The sequence below is a fragment of the Anomaloglossus baeobatrachus genome, chromosome 3 (assembly GCF_048569485.1).
Source record: "Anomaloglossus baeobatrachus isolate aAnoBae1 chromosome 3, aAnoBae1.hap1, whole genome shotgun sequence".
Lineage (NCBI taxonomy): Eukaryota > Metazoa > Chordata > Amphibia > Anura > Aromobatidae > Anomaloglossus > Anomaloglossus baeobatrachus.
In genome coordinates this window covers 523,338,415-523,356,859 of record NC_134355.1, presented here as the reverse complement: position 1 = coordinate 523,356,859, position 18,445 = coordinate 523,338,415, and the positions used below count along the sequence as shown (strand labels likewise).

At 46.1% G+C, this 18,445-nt stretch overlaps 1 protein-coding gene across 1 annotated transcript in view; it reads right to left on the bottom strand.

Moving 5' to 3' along the window:
* The window catches only part of ANKUB1 (ankyrin repeat and ubiquitin domain containing 1), a 39,832-nt gene extending 24,653 nt beyond the window's left edge, over positions 1 to 15,179 (bottom strand). Inside the window, exons 1-2 of the mRNA XM_075338594.1 lie at positions 15,020 to 15,179; positions 12,291 to 12,434 (exon numbers count right to left, since the gene is read on the bottom strand). Of these exons, the coding sequence (XP_075194709.1) occupies positions 12,291 to 12,434; positions 15,020 to 15,109 (234 nt within the window). The 5' untranslated portion in view covers positions 15,110 to 15,179. The remainder of the gene's footprint in view (positions 1 to 12,290; positions 12,435 to 15,019) is intronic.
* Between the last annotated feature and the right edge of the window lie 3,266 nt (positions 15,180 to 18,445).

The following is an 18,445-nucleotide window of genomic DNA, read 5'->3' as shown; positions in this document are numbered from 1 at the left end:
CCGGGACTTTCAATCATGCGCACTAAACTAATGCTGGGTATAAGCTTCCCGGCTTCAGTGAGGTATAGTGCACATGACCGGAAGTGCTGTGACTCCTGATCATGTGCAGTGCGTATCCATCGGCCTATGGCCGCCATCAAGAGTGAGGAATGTGCGGCGTCGCTGTGCTTTCATTAGCATGTTAGTACTACAGGGGCATGCTAACATGCTATGTGGGCAGACTAGCCAAGGGAACTAATACCATTGCGACTAGTCACTGACCTCAATAGCATTAATAAACGATCTTTAGAAATACTTTTTCTAAAGATCTCTTTATCTATGCTAGTGTATACAGGGACTGTTAAGCGGGCTTTACACGCTGCGATATCGTTAATGAATTGTCGGGGTCACGGTGTTTAAGCGTCATTAACGATATCGCAGTGTGTGACACTTATGAGCGACCTTAAACGATCGCAAAAGTGGTCAAAATCGTTTGCAGCGGAGAGGTCGACCTGAAACAAAAAATCGTTTTCTGCTTATTAACGATGTTGTTCCTCGTTCCTGCGGTAGCACACTTCGCTGTGTGTGACACTGTCGGAGCGACAAACATCTCCTTACCTGCCTCCACTGGCAATACGGAAGGAAAGAGGTGGGTGGGATGTTACGTCCAGCTCATCTCCGCCCCTCCGCTTCTATTGGACGCCTGTCGTGTGACGACGCTGTGAAGTCGCATGACCCGCTCCCTTAGAAAGGAGGCGGATCGCCGGCCAGAGTGACGTCGCAGGACAGGTAAGTCCGTGTGACAGGGTTAAGCGAGGTTGTGCGGCACAGGCAGCATTTTGCCCGTTTCACACAACCGACGGGGGCGGGTACGATCGCTTGCGATTTCGCTAGCGAGATCGCAGCGTGTAAATCCCGCTTTAGGCAGGGATTAGCAATATGCACCCAGAACTGCTAGTGGATCTGAGTGTATATTGGACCTGACAGGTTTACTTTAATAATGCATTGTAAGCTGTTTTTAAATGATCCATATAAAACCATAGGATTTTAAACTATGAAATGATCTGGGCTACTTTTTATTTTTTTTCTTGACACCACATTCAAATCCACAGGTGAGGTGCTGAATGGCAGTGATGACAACAAATGCCTCAAGCTTTAATTATAACCAGTTCACAATAAAAACAACTATACTTCTCTGCATTCAATGTATTTCACACTCAAGCTAGTGTAGCGCCCCACGGGGCAGGTGGTTAAACTACTCGTTGCCGGGCCGTTTTGGGTCGGGTCAGGTGATGTCACGGGTGGCCTTTCCTGGTTCTGTTGCCCTGAGGAATACAGTAAATGGTGGGGGAAGAGAGGTGTTTGGGAAAGTTTGTCAAGACGCCACCTGTGGTATGCGGCCAGGGAGTAGCCGCCGCTGTAGAATTCCTCGCCGGGGCAGGTGTTATGGCAGCCGGGATTGTGTCGCTCCCCACAGGCGGGGCGGGCCCCGGGTGGATGAAGAGGAGACATCATGGCGGTTGGCGTCTAAGCGCTGGGCGGCGATGCCGATAAGGACAAGCTGACACAGTCTCTGCGGGTTCAAGATGTAGTTTACTCACAGCTTCAGTCGCCAGCCCAGTAGTACCAATTACTGCCATGATGGGCTCTGGTTGATTCCGGATCCACAAAAGGTTAGAAACGGTGTGGTAGCCTGTGGGCCCTTCCTAGCTGCACTTTGTAGTGCGGGTCCCTGTGGCTTGAAGCACTTAGAGTCCCTTCCGTACTAGGTAGAGTACTGTTCCCTATGCCAGTAGCATGGATACCTTGAGTCTGACCGTGATCTAGGCCCCGGAATCCTAGGTGCCACTTGGCTCTGGAAACTTGTGTGGTCGGAGAAGCATGGAAACTCTTTGTCTGGCAGAATCTGATGATGCAATGTGGAATTGCACTACCCTAGGGTTCTGCACCCTGAACAGCGCTGGCCCCGGGAGAACTTACACAGTATATTCACAGCGACCGTTAAACTCCTATGTCCCACAGGAGCTACGGGAAAGACGTCCGCTTACTGTCACTCCTGCTGGAGAACTACTTAATTGCTGTGTGTGTGACTCCTAACTCCCCCTGGTTGCTGCTCCTCCCCCTACCCAGGTCCTAAGCTAGTGGATTGGGGCCCTTGTTGTGATGGCATCCTGTAAATGCCACGCTGTTGGCAACCCCTTTGGTACCCGACGCTAGTCCAGTCCCCAGTGGGGAAGGGGCACCCATGTGTGTATGTGGCTGTGTATGGGAAAACCAGCACCGACCTCCCCTGGATTCATGATTAGTACTACACCCCAGTTGGAGTGCAGTACCCTGTGGAGACCAGAGCCTCAGGGGCGCCACACTAGTGTCTCACAATTGTAGATTCTCTCATCCAAGAGAATCGGGTCAATTATGCTAATGATACTTTTATAAAACCTTGATCAGAGTGAGAATAAGATGATCTTCTGTTGGAGAAGAAGATGGAGAACAAAATTTCTACATTGTGTGAGTCCATGGAAATCGTACTGTACTTAGATGTCATCTGAGTGCCGTTTCATGCTTTCCATGCACCAGTAGATCAGAGTATTAGCATAGGCTGATCTGATTCTCTCGGATAAGAGAATCGGAGCATACTGTGTGAAGACTGAGAACAAAATTTCTCCATCTTCTACATTGTCTGAGTCTGTTGACTGTGTTCAGATTTCATCCGAGTGCCGTCCGATGTTTTACATGCACCCATAGACTTGCATGGGCTGGTCTCGTCTGATTGACACGTCAAATTGCAGCATACTGTGATTTTTTTTCTCATTCCGAATCGGCATGGGGAAAAAAAAAAAATTGATCAGCACTGCCACATTGATTAACATTGGTCCAAGTGCTATCTAATAAAAATCGGATAGCATTAATACAGTAGTGTGAGTGAGCCATTAAACAGCATTTCAGCATTATACGCTTTTTATTAAAAATGCAACGATTCACTAATTCAGCCAACCAGAACAATAGACTGGATTGCAAAAAAGACAACCTAATTATTTAAAAGTTAGCTGTGTGATATAATTCAATTTTTTTAACAAAATCTAATTGTGCAAAATATATTGAGCTTTTGTTTTTGTAATATTTAAAGGGCATGCCCTCTAGCTGGTCAAACCCTTTTTAATGAAGTAGTCCCTCTTATAAAATAGAAATAATAGATACCTCCCTCACTAGCGCCATTGGCACCTGGTCTCCTGGGGCATGCGTGACATTGACTGCTGGGTTCAAATGGCTTTACAATCAGTGGTCACTATTGGACTGTTGCGGTCTACAGTAACTTCCACTGCCAAATGTTACACAGCCAGAAGAAGTGAGAGTGCAGTAGCTCAATAGGGGCCACTAATTGCCTGCAGGGTGCATGTGGCATAAGAATCTCATGCGAGCCTCCAGAGGCATCACTGGAATGGGAGGGGGGGGGGGGGAGTGAGTATCTGTTTGTTTAATTACTCTACGCGGTGGACTGATTAATTTACTACAGGAATATCCAGATAGTTGACAACCCTTTTTATTCGTTTTATGTTAAAGCTGGTGTCACACTAAGCGACAGCGACAACGACGTCGCTGTTACGTCACCATTTTCGGTGACGTAACAGCGACCTTGTAAGTCGCTGTTATGATCGCTGCTTAGCTGTCAAACACAGCAGAAGCAGCGATCATAACGTCGCTGTGCTACATGTGCAGAGAGCAGGGAGCCGCGCTTAGCGCTGGCTCCTTGCTCTCCTAGGTACAGTACACATAGGGTTAATTAACCCGATGTGTGCTGCAGCTACATGTCACAGTGCAGAGAGCAGGGAGCCGCGCGCACTGCTTAGCGCTGGCTCCTTGCTCTCCTTGCTACAGTATACATCGGGTTAATTACCCGATGCATACTGCAGCCACATGTCACAGTGCAGGAGCCGGCACTGGCAGCAAGAGCGGAGGCTGGTAACCAGCGTAAACATCGGGTAACCAGGGAAAGGTCTTCCCTTGGTTACCCGATGTTTACGCTGGTTACAGCTTACCGCAGCTGCCAGTGCCGGCTCCTGATCGCTTCATTTCGTCGCTCTCTCGCTGTCACACACAGCGATGTGTGTGTCACAGCGGGAGAGTGACGACCAAAAAATGAAGCTGGACATTCAGCAACGACCGGCGACCTCACAGCAGGGGCCAGGTCGTTGCTGGATGTCACACACAGCGACAGCGACGGGACGTCGCTGCAACGTCACAGAAAATGGTGAAGTAGCAGTGACGTCGTTGTCGTCGTCGTTATGTGTGACACCAGCTTAACAGTTTCTTTTATCATATAGTACACTTTGCCTGGTGATGAAAGTAAATACTAATACCCATTATAGAAGCTTTGTCATTTATCAAAACAAGGTCATAATTTATAACGGAGCCTGTGAAACTTGAGCTGCAAAGAGACTTTGTGTCTTAACTGTTTGCAAAAATAAATCAGTAGAGCAATGTTTGCAAATATGACTGTATATTTGACTTCTACATGACATGCTTAATGTATGAGACTTAAATATTTAGGTGCGACGGAAGGTAACCAGGCAGGTTTTGTCATTTACTTACTAAACAAATTCTCTCGTAAGTCTTGCCAATTGTCTTGATTTGTATGTGTGTTATCAGAAAGTAAACCTTTGCATCTTTAGAGTGGCACCGTAGCAGTTGCGAGTGAGGGATTGACTCTAGACGCCCCGGCACACTACAAGAAGGAAACGGTCTTGGCTGGGTGTGTGGACTTGTAAGGTATGGGCACTATGCTCGATCAGGCCGCATGTTGCCATGGACATCAGCTGGCCATGACTGAATGAAGACTCTTTTCCACAAGGAGACCACCAGTTCATTTTAAAACAACATTATGTTATTTAACGTGCATCTTCATCGGACACTTTATACACCAGATAGTGGGCACACATTTTCCAGCATGTTTCAAATCTACAGAGCATATTCCCACATGCTCAGTTCCTGCTGTGTTGTTTCCGAACCTTAATGGTTCTATGAGTCCCAAAACAATCCAGCCTAATGCTACAGTCACTTTCCCTTCCTGTGGCTTCATGCCCAATCTCCTCTTACAGGAGGGGGATCAGGGGTTTTGCCACTATGACCAGAGTGGATACTTGTGTTCCCAGAAGCTTCCATATCCACGTTTCTTCTCCTCGTAGAGGAGGGGGGTAAAGGGTTGTCAGTAGGGCCAGAGAAGATCTTACCAGTCCATCTCCACGTTTGAGGCTAAAGGGGGCTTTACACGCTACGGTATTGTTAATGAATTATCATCGGGGTCACGGTGTTTGTGACGCATATCCGGCGTCATTAACGATATCGCAGTGTGTGACAAGTACAAGTGACCTTAAACGATCGCAAAAGCGTTCAAAAACGTTTGCCGCGGAGAGGTCATCCTGAAACTAAAAATCGTTCTCTGCTTATTAGCGATGTTGTTCGGCATTCCTTCGGCACCACACATCGCTGTGTGTGACACCACAGGAAAGACCAACATCTCCTTACCTGCCTCCACCGGCTATGCGGAAGGAAGGAGGTGGGCAGGATGTTACATCCCGCTCATCTCCGCCCCTCCGCTTCTATTGGCCGGCCGCTTAGTGACGCCACAGTGACGTCGCTATGACGCCAAATGCACCTCCCCCTTGAGGGAGGTATTGTTCGGCGGTCATATCGACGTCGCTGCACAGATATGTGCGTGTGACGCTGCCATAGTGATAATGTTCGCTATGGCAGCGATCACCAGATATCACATGTACGACGGGGGTGGGTGCTATCGCGCACGACATCGCTAGCAATTGCTAGCGATATCGCAGCGTGTAAAGCCCGCTTTAGAGTCTTACTGTTTAAGTCCTGTCCTACGTACCCTTCTGCCTGGGGCCACTTTGTATGAAGGTAAGTCTCTAGCCTCAGCATTGTCTCACATTTTGTTTCTCAGGCAAACCTTCAGAATAATGCTATCTCCAATATGGTCTCTTTTCTCCTGCCACAGGTCACCCACTGCATGTGGCTTGAACGACCTACAAACGGTGCGTCTGTTACTGTCAAGCACTGAGTCTTCAATAACTTTCTAGAAAGAACCATTTCTTTCTCCATCAGCTAACCCCTTCCATTGTGGGCTAGTCAAAACACTTAAGTATCTCTTACCCTATAGTCAAGCAACTACAAATAAAAGTGCTATATGTTATACATGAAAACATTACTATAAATCCCATTACCATCATAGTTCACACATTACACTATTTGCTAAAGACAAAGGACATAATTCACGTTACACTACATGACAATGCAATAATGAAATGAGTGTCTTCAAGGAAAGGAATGTGACAGCAACAGTCCACCTCCTTACACATCTATAGAGTATCATCCAATAGCACAGGTCCACAACCCAGGACCCAAGAGCATCATGTGATGCCAATGCTGTTCTGTACTGCCTTTTGTTTGTCTCTTGGACTTGTTGTTTATCACATTAAAGAAGAGGAGAGACAGAGGGGTAAGGCTGGGGCCACACGGGGACTACTGCGATCCCCTTGCATGAGACTCGGCTTGTGCTGGCAGTACAGCAGAGCCGAGTCTCATGCTTGTGTCCTTGCAACTGAGGTCCGTTCGTGCGAGCAGACCTCAGCTGCGGGGGGCGGGCCAGCACTCAGGAGGGGAGGGAGGGATTTCTCTCCCTCTCGCCTGTGTAGCCGGCTATAGACATTCTCGCTCTGCACGCACGGTACACCGGTGTACCGCGAGTGCAGTGCGATTTTTCTCTCGCCCCATTCACTTGAATGGGTGCGAGAGAAAGAGTCTCGGATTACAATCGCAGCATGCTGCGATTGTTTTCTCGGTCCGATTAGGGCTGAGAAAATAATCGCTCATGTGTGCTGTCACACAGGCTAGAATTGGTCCGAGGGGAATGCGATGTTTTATCGCACTCCACTCGCACCGATTTTCTCGCCGTGTGGCTTAGGCCTAATTGTGCATGAGTGTGGCTCTGTCTTTTAAGAGATGTGACAAACACTTGGCTACTGCAATAATTTCTATAAACTACAATGGATATAAATGCGCTTATTCACATTGAGAAAGTTTGGCACCATGCGAGCACTCTAAAGCTGTATGTGGATTCAGCTTAATGTTGTTTAGCTTTATGGAAAGTATGGAACCATATTGGGGCTATATCTTTGGGAATAACCACCTCCTGACAAAACCGGTGTGGTCGTGAAATTTGCGTCGAGGTGGGGTGTTATTGTGGGTACTATGTCACAATTGTCCACATGGCTTGAGGTAATTTTCAGTCATTTTTATTATTAGGCTGCATTACTATTAGGCGCATTGGTTGCATAGATATTATGGTTTGCCAAGCAACAGCTTATTTATAATTGTTGCATTCATAGGCTGCTTTAACTGCAAACACTGGGGTCTATAGAGCCTCTATTCCTTGTTACTGCTTTCTAAATAACATTCATTTAGGAGTATGGTTGCATAATTTAGCAACCATTTTTTGCACTTTCAAGTTGGTTTAACTATAATAATCTTAGCAATCATTTATATTATATTTACCAATATAGCCTGTGCACTATATGTGATACCTGTTTAATGTATTGATTTGCATTCCGAGTTATAGTCTCTTACCTCAGGATGTTGACTGTATAATAATATGCATGTTATTTTAATTTAATTATAATGTATGCAATAGACTTTATAGATTTTTAGTTACAGCTGTAGTCCCTAATTTCTTTGGGCATACTTGTAGTATCGGTGACCGGAAGTGACTGGTTATTAAGGCTACGAGTTAGGTGGTGGGAGCGGGGCTAGTGGGTGTGAGTACCCAGAGTTAGTGGGTGAGCGTGGAGTCAGTGGGCATGACCAAGCGCCTGTAGTTAGTTGGCATGAGTGGAGATGTGGTGAGTGTGGCCCGGTGTTTCCTTTTGCAGCGCAGTGGAGGAAACATTCATTTTCATGTCCACGTGGTGATGTAGTTCTTTATAATAGGAGTCTGGGGCTAAGATCCCCAGGCAGGGGGCATGCAGGGGAGAACAAAACCCTCCTTGCATAAATAAAGCAGCATGCATACTTGTGGACATAATGCCCATCTTGTTGGGTGTGGCTTGACATTATTATGCAAGGGGGGTACTATAGCCTTTATTTTTACACTATTATGTGATAATAGTTCTGGAAGTTACAACCTTTTTGCTATTAATTTATTTACATTTTCTCTAAATTTGGAGATTCTAGTGAGTGTGAATTTTTGAGAATTTCATTTGCACAAATGCAGCAAAATGGGGGACCAGTTGACCACCTTTTAGCTGGATTCATATGGGAGAAGGTTTAAAATAATATTATCACACTCGCCCATCTCCACACCCGTCCCTGCCTAATATAGTTACTTGCCTGTTCTCAGGTGGCTTCCTAGACCGCAGCTCTGCTCCAACACAGATCTCTTTAAACTTCACCAGCTAAGTCTTGTGGCAGGTTCTGACGACATGGTGCGCAGTGACCCACCAAACCATGTGAGGCAACATACATTCTGATTACATTACTGATTCCTATGCCAGCACCAAAAGCATACAGTAGGTGAAGAGTGAAGAGGAGACCAGAGTGTTGTGAAGCTTGGGCCTAGGAAGCCAAGAAAGGACCATTGGGGTGGTACTGTAGCAGGGGCTGTGTGGTTATGATATATTCTTATTTTTTTAACCCCTTCCCATCCATTTATGTTTTAGGGTAAGGTAACCTCAAAGCATAATGAATGGGTTGTTTTTTTAATGGCAATCGGGGCTCATTTAATTTGTATAGAATAAATTCAATGTGAATGGAATATCCTGGCTGATTTTTGAGTGAATCTGATGAATTTGAAATTTTCTTCGCTATGCTAATCTCTACCATGACTGTTAGACAATACCTACTGGGCACAATAACAGTAACTATGTTAAAGTAAAATTAAATGAAAATCAGATGTTCTCTAAAGACTGGGGTTGTTTGTGACTTTTATATCATATGCAGCACTAGCTAGTTTACAGTTTGCAAGGTAAAATGGCATCCTTTAAATTGTGCTTGCCATTTCATGCAAAACCAGTATAAAAGTGTGGTCTCACTGCTCATCCTCACAAGAAGTCAATTCTCATGTTTTGTAATTTGCCATCCACGCTTCTTTGTCTGAGTGGTTATCTTCATCAGCATTCTGCTAACACGCAGCCTGATCTTTCTTTCCCTCACTTCCTACCATGGACTGCTCCTGCCATTCAAGTGCCCACCTGCCCAGAACCGAGCTTAGTGTACTGGGTACAATAGTTTTGTTACAATCAGTTTTCTTTGAGGCAGATCTAGTAGAACTTAAATGCTGAGCTGTGCATAACCCTGCCCACATCACTGACAGCTTTCTGAATATGTGCCGCCCCTGCAGCGGATCGAACTGCTCGGATCCGTGTGATGACTTGTGGCTCGAGGCTTGGGGCCACTTCTAAAACGTAAAGGGGGGGGTAGTTATTTACAGGGGAGGTACAGTTCGTGACGCCACCCGTGGTTTACGGTACTGAAGGGATACTGCCGCTGTCGATGGGAGTACCTGGGGTGATGGAGTGGGGCAGGGGAAGGCCCCGGGACTCTGTGGGCTGCCGTAGGGTGCAGGGATCACTCAGGTACTCACTCAGTCAATAAGCAGACGCCGACAACCGGGTAAACCAAATCTCGGGGTAACGCTGCCGCTTGAGGGGAGCTCGTCCGGGTCCCGTCCCCTAAAGTGTTGTCTGGTGATCCGTGACCTGCCTCCTGGTACTAAGTTTAACTTCAACGTAGTGGCCCAGTAGTCTGAAACTTGCTGGACCCTGCTCCCCACTGGGAGCCTGCTCTCAGGGCTCACGCTTGGAATTTTCTTGGACTGCTTGTTTGGAAGGTCCTATCCCCCTCATTGCACTAGTGCCCAGATTCTGGAGCGGGTGGGAACTGGGAACAGACAATACAGGCTCCGTTCTCCTCAGGTTAATTGCCGGGTTACCTGAAGCTTCTCCCCGACCTAGGGTCCGTGTACCCCGCTGTGCCTTTGGTCCCAGACCGGTAACAGTGTCAGGCTGCTGACCGTCCTCCTTGACAGGTCCAGGCACCTAGCCGCAATCCCCTGCGACTGGGGGTCCGCCTCCTCTAGGTCCAGACCACTGTCTGCAACCTAGACAGTTTCTCTTGGGAGCCACCACTCCCAACCTCCTCTCACCGACCAACTCTCTAACTGATTCCTCACTTACTGAATACACTCTTCACCTCCCCTCCCTGACCCCCCAGGTGGGCGACTCTATTCCACTCAAGCTGTCCACTGGTGTGCCTGGTGGGTGTGGTGCAGTGTGTACCTAGGATTTGATTTGCTGTTGGAGGCAACACTGTCAGATAGGGATCCAAAACCATGAGGGACTTGGAATATTGCATGGAAGGGCAGTTTGTGCAGTACCCTGTGACGACCTGATAGTCCAGGGGCATCACAAATACTTGGTAAATTGATGGAAATCTGCTAATCAATGACGGTGGCGTAGTTGTATCAGGAGGAAGAAGACTCCTAGAATTCTAGTGATAATCTCCTGCTAATAACACATTGATTTTATTGAAACAAGAAAACACAGCCCATTAAGTGACACATCACTGGTATCAGGGTCTGTCCCTACATCATGGTGCTGTCAGATTACATAGAAAAACCTGCTGAGAGATCCTCTTAATGCTCATTCAGAACTTACTTCCAATAAACATGTAATCTTCTGAAATTGATGGTGTACTAGATAAGCTTTATTGGTGCTCACTGCTAGAATAGTTAGTGTGACGCCCTGGCAAAACCAGGTAGTCACAGTTAGGCCCCTGCATTACACCGTTCCCTCACTAGGAAACATGCAGCCAACCAGAAAACCTAGTCACCCCCCTTAGGGAAAGATAGATACACCAGTGGGCGTGACCAGGCGGTTGGGACACGCCCACCCAGGGGTTCAGATAGCTCGGGGCGGGAAAAAAAGCAGTTCAGTCAGAAAGGGTGGAGAGTTCAGTTTGAAGAGGAGTGTGGGCTGGAGCTAAGTGTAGCTCCAGCAGTAAAGTTCAAGTTGAACGGTACCAGGGTAGGAGCCCTGGTGCCACTGGCTAGGAGGCAGACGATAATCTCCGTCAGCAGGAGACGGGAAGACGACTCGGCAGAACTGAGGTGGACCGGGACAGGGTTGTAGCCCGCCGGTACCGACACTGGGAACCAACCCGGAAATCGGAGCACAAAGGGGGGTACTCGGACCCTGAAGCCAGGACCAGAACCAAGTGGAACTGGTTAATTAACAGATTGAGGCCAGGACTAGATGTCCTGTCCCACCCAAAGTCCCTCATAGAAGATAACAGCCCACCGATTAGGGATAAAAGGTCACCACCAGGGCCCATAGATCCCACGGGACAGCGTCTGCGGGCACGGCTCCTTAGGCCACATCCAGCCGGGAGCGGACTCCTAAGTTTCATACTAGGAAAGTTCACCTTACACACAGCAGTGCAGGAAAAGGATAGAGACCACCAGCCGGGTGAGGGACCCGAACGCAACCGGCCGCGGCACCGGCCACCATCACCTTGGTTTACCAGAGACTTATGTGGTTTATTAACCGTGAGTACACCAACACTCCCTGTGGTCGCTATCCCTTGTACCGAGCCATCCCTACCCATGGAGGGTTTAACAACATCTCCCCCGGGTGCCCCATAACAGCAACGGTGTTGTCGCACCTCACCACACACCGTGGGTGGCGTCACAAACTTACTACGGCCTACTTACTACATCTACGTCCGCCCCATTTTATTTGGCGTGTCCGCGAGACCCCCGGGTCCGGAGACCCTTGAGCCACCACCCCTGAAGGCCCGGATCCGAGCAGCGCTGGCTGCTGGCATTGGGGCGGCACATTATCATTCTGTAATTGCAATGTAAAACAAACAACCTTCTGCTCCCAGGTCCAAGTTTAATATGTAATTGGGTAGAAGAAGCAAGAATTCCAGGTACCTTTCTATTGCTTCGCTCTATCACCGATCTGCCATTCCCTTTTTTCCTTCTACATGGCCAAAGCACTTCTCTGGCCAGCTGATGCTCTGAGAAGCTAAATAGCCATGTTGGAAATAAAATGAGGGTATTCTAAAACAGGCTGGCAGCAAAAACAATATTGTTTCCTGTACCAAAGTGTACCAGGGAATACAAGATGGACCAGTGGTAGAGACAACTCATTGCTGAAGATCTCCTACAATGCCAAAATAACAATGGTTTACCATACTTATGTGGAAGAAAATCACTGTATTCTCTGCTATCACAGGTTAATTCTCACCTTAACAATGCACTTAATGGTAGAACAAAGAGTAATCCCAGCGTCCCTTAGAACCCACTCATCTCTTAGCACCCCTCCGGCAAACATAAGCTCCAAAAACCTTCTCCCTTGCTTGTCATCTGACAACTGGATGTGAAAATAATCCTGTAAAAACAGATACATTTTCTATTTATTGTTTTAGCTGTAGAATAAATAATCCTATAAAGAATCATAGTAGGTCATCTAATATTTAGGGGACATTCACAAAGGATTTTGAAGTCAAATTTTCCGGCAGAGATTTAGGCAGCAATCTCACACCAGGACATCAGCTGTGGATTTGCAGTCTGAACTGGGATTATCCATGTGTTGTTTCCAGCCACAAATTCCTGATTCAAATAACAGTTTTCAAATCCTTGGTGGAAAATATATACTGTGTGTGTATATATCATATTTATTTATAGTTGCTACCTGCAATTCACAGATGTTTTTCTACTAAGGACCAAAATTTTGCAACATGGTTGAACAAACAAAAGAAAAATTATTCATATATGTATATGTATATACAGTTAGGTCCAGAAATATTTGGACAGTGACACAAGTTTTGTTATTTTAGCTGTTTACAAAAACATGTTCAGAAATACAATTATATATATAATATGGGCTGAAAGTGCACACTCCCAGCTGCAATATGAGAGTTTTCACATCCAAATCGGAGAAAGGGTTTAGGAATCATAGCTCTGTAATGCATAGCCTCCTCTTTTTCAAGGGACCAAAAGTAATTGGACAAGGGACTCTAAGGGCTGCAATTAACTCTGAAGGCGTCTCCCTCGTTAACCTGTAATCAATGAAGTAGTTAAAAGGTCTTGGGTTGATTACAGGTGTGTGGTTTTGCATTTGGAAGCTGTTGCTGTGACCAGACAACATGCGGTCTAAGGAACTCTCAATTGAGGTGAAGCAGAACATCCTGAGGCTGAAAAAAAAAGAAAAAATCCATCAGAGAGATAGCAGACATGCTTGGAGTAGCAAAATCAACAGTCGGGCACATTCTGAGAAAAAAGGAATTGACTGGTGAGCTTGGGAACTCAAAAAGGCCTGGGCGTCCACGGATGACAACAGTGGTGGATGATCGCCGCATACTTTCTTTGGTGAAGAAGAACCCGTTCACAACATCAACTGAAGTCCAGAACACTCTCAGTGAAGTAGGTGTATCTGTCTCTAAGTCAACAGTAAAGAGAAGACTCCATGAAAGTAAATACAAAGGGTTCACATCTAGATGCAAACCATTCATCAATTCCAAAAATAGACAGGCCAGAGTTAAATTTGCTGAAAAACACCTCATGAAGCCAGCTCAGTTCTGGAAAAGTATTCTATGGACAGATGAGACAAAGATCAACCTGTACCAGAATGATTGGAAGAAAAAAGTTTGGAGAAGAAAGGGAACTGTACATGATCCAAGGCACACCACATCCTCTGTAAAACATGGTGGAGGCAATGTGATGGCATGGGCATGCACGGCTTTCAATGGCACTGGGTCACTTGTGTTTATTGATGACATAACAGCAGACAAGAGTAGCCGGATGAATTCTGAAGTGTACCGGGATATACTTTCAGCCCAGATTCAGCCAAATGCCGCAAAGTTGATCGGACGGTGCTTCATAGTACAGATGGACAATGACCCCAAGCATACAGCCAAAGCTACCCAGGAGTTCATGAGTGCAAAAAAGTGGAACATTCTGCAATGGCCAAGTCAATCACCAGATCTTAACCCAATTGAGCATGCATTTCACTTGCTCAAATCCAGACTTAAGACGGAAAGACCCACAAACAAGCAAGACCTGAAGGCTGCGGCTGTAAAGGCCTGGCAAAGCATTAAGAAGGAGGAAACCCAGCGTTTGGTGATGTCCATGGGTTCCAGACTTAAGGCAGTGATTGCCTCCAAAGGATTCGCAACAAAATATTGAAAATAAAAATATTTTGTTTGGGTTTGGTTTATTTGTCCAATTACTTTTGACCTCCTAAAATGTGGAGTGTTTGTAAAGAAATGTGTACAATTCCTACAATTTCTATCAGATATTTATGTTCAAACCTTCAAATTAAACGTTACAATCTGCACTTGAATTCTGTTGTAGAGGTTTAATTTCAAATCCAATGTGGTGGCATGCAGAGCCCAAGTCGCGAAAATTGTGTCACTGTCCAAATATTTCTGGACCTAACTGTATATATATATATATATATATATATATATATATATATATATATATACACACATATACATAAATACATATATAGACACACACACATACATATACTGTATACCTCACTGATGGTAGAGAACTGCTTTTTTTTTTTTTGCTGATTTGAGAGTTGAACAGCTTGGCCAAGGTTCTTTTGGCTTTTACCATCATGAAGTTTAACTAAAAGTCAAAGTACCTCATATTATCATTTGTTAGTGGAATATGATAAGACTATCACGCCAGGGTATCAGTATAAAAATGTAGATATAAGAACAGAACCTCTGGGTGGGGGACAACCTTAGTTTTTCCATGAGAAGAATTTACCATTTGGCACCACTGATCAGTTTAATCATATTTGCCTTGTGACATTCCAAATTACATTTTTTTTTACAAGTGCCAGATCAGATATAAAAAACTAACAATGGAAAATGATTTACCGGTACATTTTCAAGTTGCATGACAACAATGAAGAATGATGTTAAGAGATACAATCATACACATAATAAATGACGTTACCTTCAGCATCTGTTTGACTTTCTTTACGGTTTGGCCTCCAGGAATGTCAAATGGTTCACACAGACCATCAAACGCTATAAAGACCTTCATGGTATTTCATATAAATCTATAGATCTCACAATATGTCCAAGCTTTATAAGCGATCAGCAGATCATGCCTGGCATCTTACGATGGTAGACCTCTTAAAGTGCGTTCTGTTCTTTCTTCTTGGTAGGAAGGAATAAGACAAATACTTCAGTCAGACTGTTTTCTTGCCAAGCTGAATAGAAACAAATCTCCACCCAGCTGATAGCTAAGCTGCAAACAAGGCAAGTGACTACAGGTTACAGACTATCATGACTGACCACAGAGTAAGCACATACCACTCATCATGGCCTGTTACCACTCAGCTGTCAGAGAATAGCAACAGACTCTCTGTGCTCATTGATGAAGGAGATATTAAGATTAGATATTAGGTAGTGATGAGCGAGTATGCTTGTTACTACTCGGTACTCGCACAAGTATCGCTGTACTCGGGCTACTCGGCGGGGACCGAGTAATCTCGCGATACTCGTGCTGTACTCGTGGTCTTCATCCCTGCATGTTGGCGCTCTTTTGAGAGCCAGCCCTCATGCAGGGATTGGCTGGCAGACCACTGCAATGCCACAGCCCTGTTAGTTGTGGAATTGCAGTGATTGGCCGGCCTGCACAGCGTGACCGAGCCTTTATACCGGCAGGCGCGCTGTGCTCTGCACACAGCCATCTCATATTCCATGCTTTCCACGCCCACAGGCGCCTATGATTGGTTGCAGTGAGACACGCCCCCACGCTGAGTGACAGGTGTCTCACTGCACCCAGTCACAGCAGCCGGTGGGCGTGTCTATACTGTGCAGTAAAATAAATAAATAATTAAAAAAAACGGCGTGCGGTCCCCCCAATTTTAATACCAGCCAGATAAAGCCATACAGCTGAAGGCTGGTATTCTCAGGATGGGGAGCCCCACGTTATGGGGAGCCCCCAACCCTAACAATATCAGTCAGCAGCCGCCCAGAATTGCCACATACATTAGATGCGACAGTTCTGGGACTGTACCCGGCTCTTCCCGATTTACCCTAGTGTGTTGGCAAATCGGGGTAATAAGGAGTTAATGGCAGCCCATAGCTGCCACTAAATCCTAGATTAATCATGTCAGGCGTCTCCCCGAGATTCCTTCCATGATTAATCTGTAAATTACAGTTAAAAAACACACACACCCGAAAAATCCTTTATTAGAAATAAAAAACACTAACAAAGTCCCTCATCACCAATTTATTAACCCCGACAAACCCTCCATGTCCGGCGTACTCCACAGTCCTCCAGCGTCGCATCCAGCTCTGCTACATTCGGGTGACAGGAGCTGCAGAATACACCGCCGCTCCGGTCAGCTTCACACAGCAACTGAGGTGAGTAGCGCGATCAGCTGCTGTCAGTCAGGTAACTCACGGCCACCGCTGGATCCAGCGGTGCCACGATTAACCTCAGTGACAGCAGCTGATCGCTATACTCACCTCAATTGCTGCATGGAGCTGACCGGAGCGGCGGTGAGTAGCGCGATCAGCTGAGCTGTCACTGAGGTTACCCGCGGCCACCGCTGCATCCACCGCTGGATCCAGGTAACCTCAGTGACAGCTCAGCTGATCGCTATACTCACCTCAGTTGCTGTGTGAAGCTGACCGGAGCGGCGGTGTATTCTGCAGCTCCTGTCACCTTCATGCAGCACAGCTGGACGTGACGCTGGAGGTCCGTGGATTACGCCGGACATGGAGGGTTTGTCGGGGTTAATAAATTGGTGAAAAGGGACTTTGTTAGTGTTTTTTATTTCTAATAAAGGATTTTTCGGGTGTGTGTGTTTTTTAACTGTAATTTACAGATTAATCATGGAAGGAATCTCGGGGAGACGCCTGACATGATTAATCTAGGATTTAGTGGCAGCTATGGGCTGCCATTAACTCCTTATTACCCCGATTTGCCAACGCACTAGGGTAAATCGGGAAGAGCCGGGTACAGTCCCAGAACTGTCGCATCTAATGTATGCGGCAATTCTGGGCGGCTGCTGACTGATATTGTTAGGCTGGGGGGCTCCCCATAACGTGGAGCTCCCCATCCTGAGAATACCAGCCTTCAGCCGTATGGCTTTATCTGGCTGGTATTAAAATTGGGGGGACCGCACGCCGTTTTTTTTAATTATTTATTTCACTGCACAGTATACACACACACACACACCGGCTGCTGTGTTTGGGTGCAGTGAGACACCTGTCACTCAGCGTGGAGGCGTGTCTCACTGCAACCAATCATAGGCGCCGAAAAGCAGGAAAGCAGGGAATACGAGACTGTTTAATCTCCGGCTTTTTCAAAAGAGGAAAAGCCACCGGAGTTTAGTGAACACAGCTGTGCAGCGCCGCGGCAGTGATCGGGGAACGGTAAGTAAGAGAGAGGGGGGAGAATGACCGAAAGACTGTGAGAGGGGGACAGACAGGACAGAGAGAGACCGACAGAGCGAGACCGACCGACGGGAGATAGAATGAAAAAAAAAATGACCGACATCGCTAGTAAAAAGCACAAAACGTGCGTTTTGGACATCGGAGTGCCACACAATGTTTTACGTAAAATCTTTCATGTATTAATCTCAAAAAGTAACATACACCAGCTCTATCTCACTATTGGGTATGTGCCCTTAACATTTCCGCCATGAAAATTAATTTTGGTGTCATTTTGGAAGGTTTTCTGGTGAGTCCGTAAAAATGGCGTAAAACGCGGACAAAATTGTTCACAGCTGTGACTTTTGGGTGATAAATGCTTCAAGGGGTCTTCCCCATGCTGTTGCCATGTCATTTGAGCACTCTTCTGAGACTTTTGTGACATTTTTAGGGTTTCTACATGCTGCCGGGGGGGTCTCCCATAGGATAACATTGGGCTCGGTGCTCGGGCCGAGTACACGAGTATCTTGGGATGCTCGGCCCGAGCCTCGAGCACCCGAGCTTTTTAGTACTCGCTCATCACTAATGTTAGGTCTTTGTGTGTCTTGTCTAACGGTTGACTATACACATCTATAATTTAAATCCTAATGTTGTAAGGACAATTTAATCCATTTAATCCATTTCTATTAAATGGATGCATTAAATACAATAAAACTACAAGATAAATCTTTTGTAAGAGAAATCAGAGCCAAAAAGAAGCCACCTACAGTCTTAACTTTGTAGTGGTCGCCAAAGAAATGCCTATGTCATTGCTTGAAGCCAAAAAAAGATCATAATTTAGAAAAACCTTAGGCCCTGTGTGCACTGGAAAACAGAATTTTCTTAAGAAAATTCAGCAGGGTCTGAAAGATTAAGCGTTGCGCATGCGGTTTGCCGCGGCTTCACCGCGGTATTGTTCGCGGTATTGCCACGTGCGGGTTGGTACTTGTGT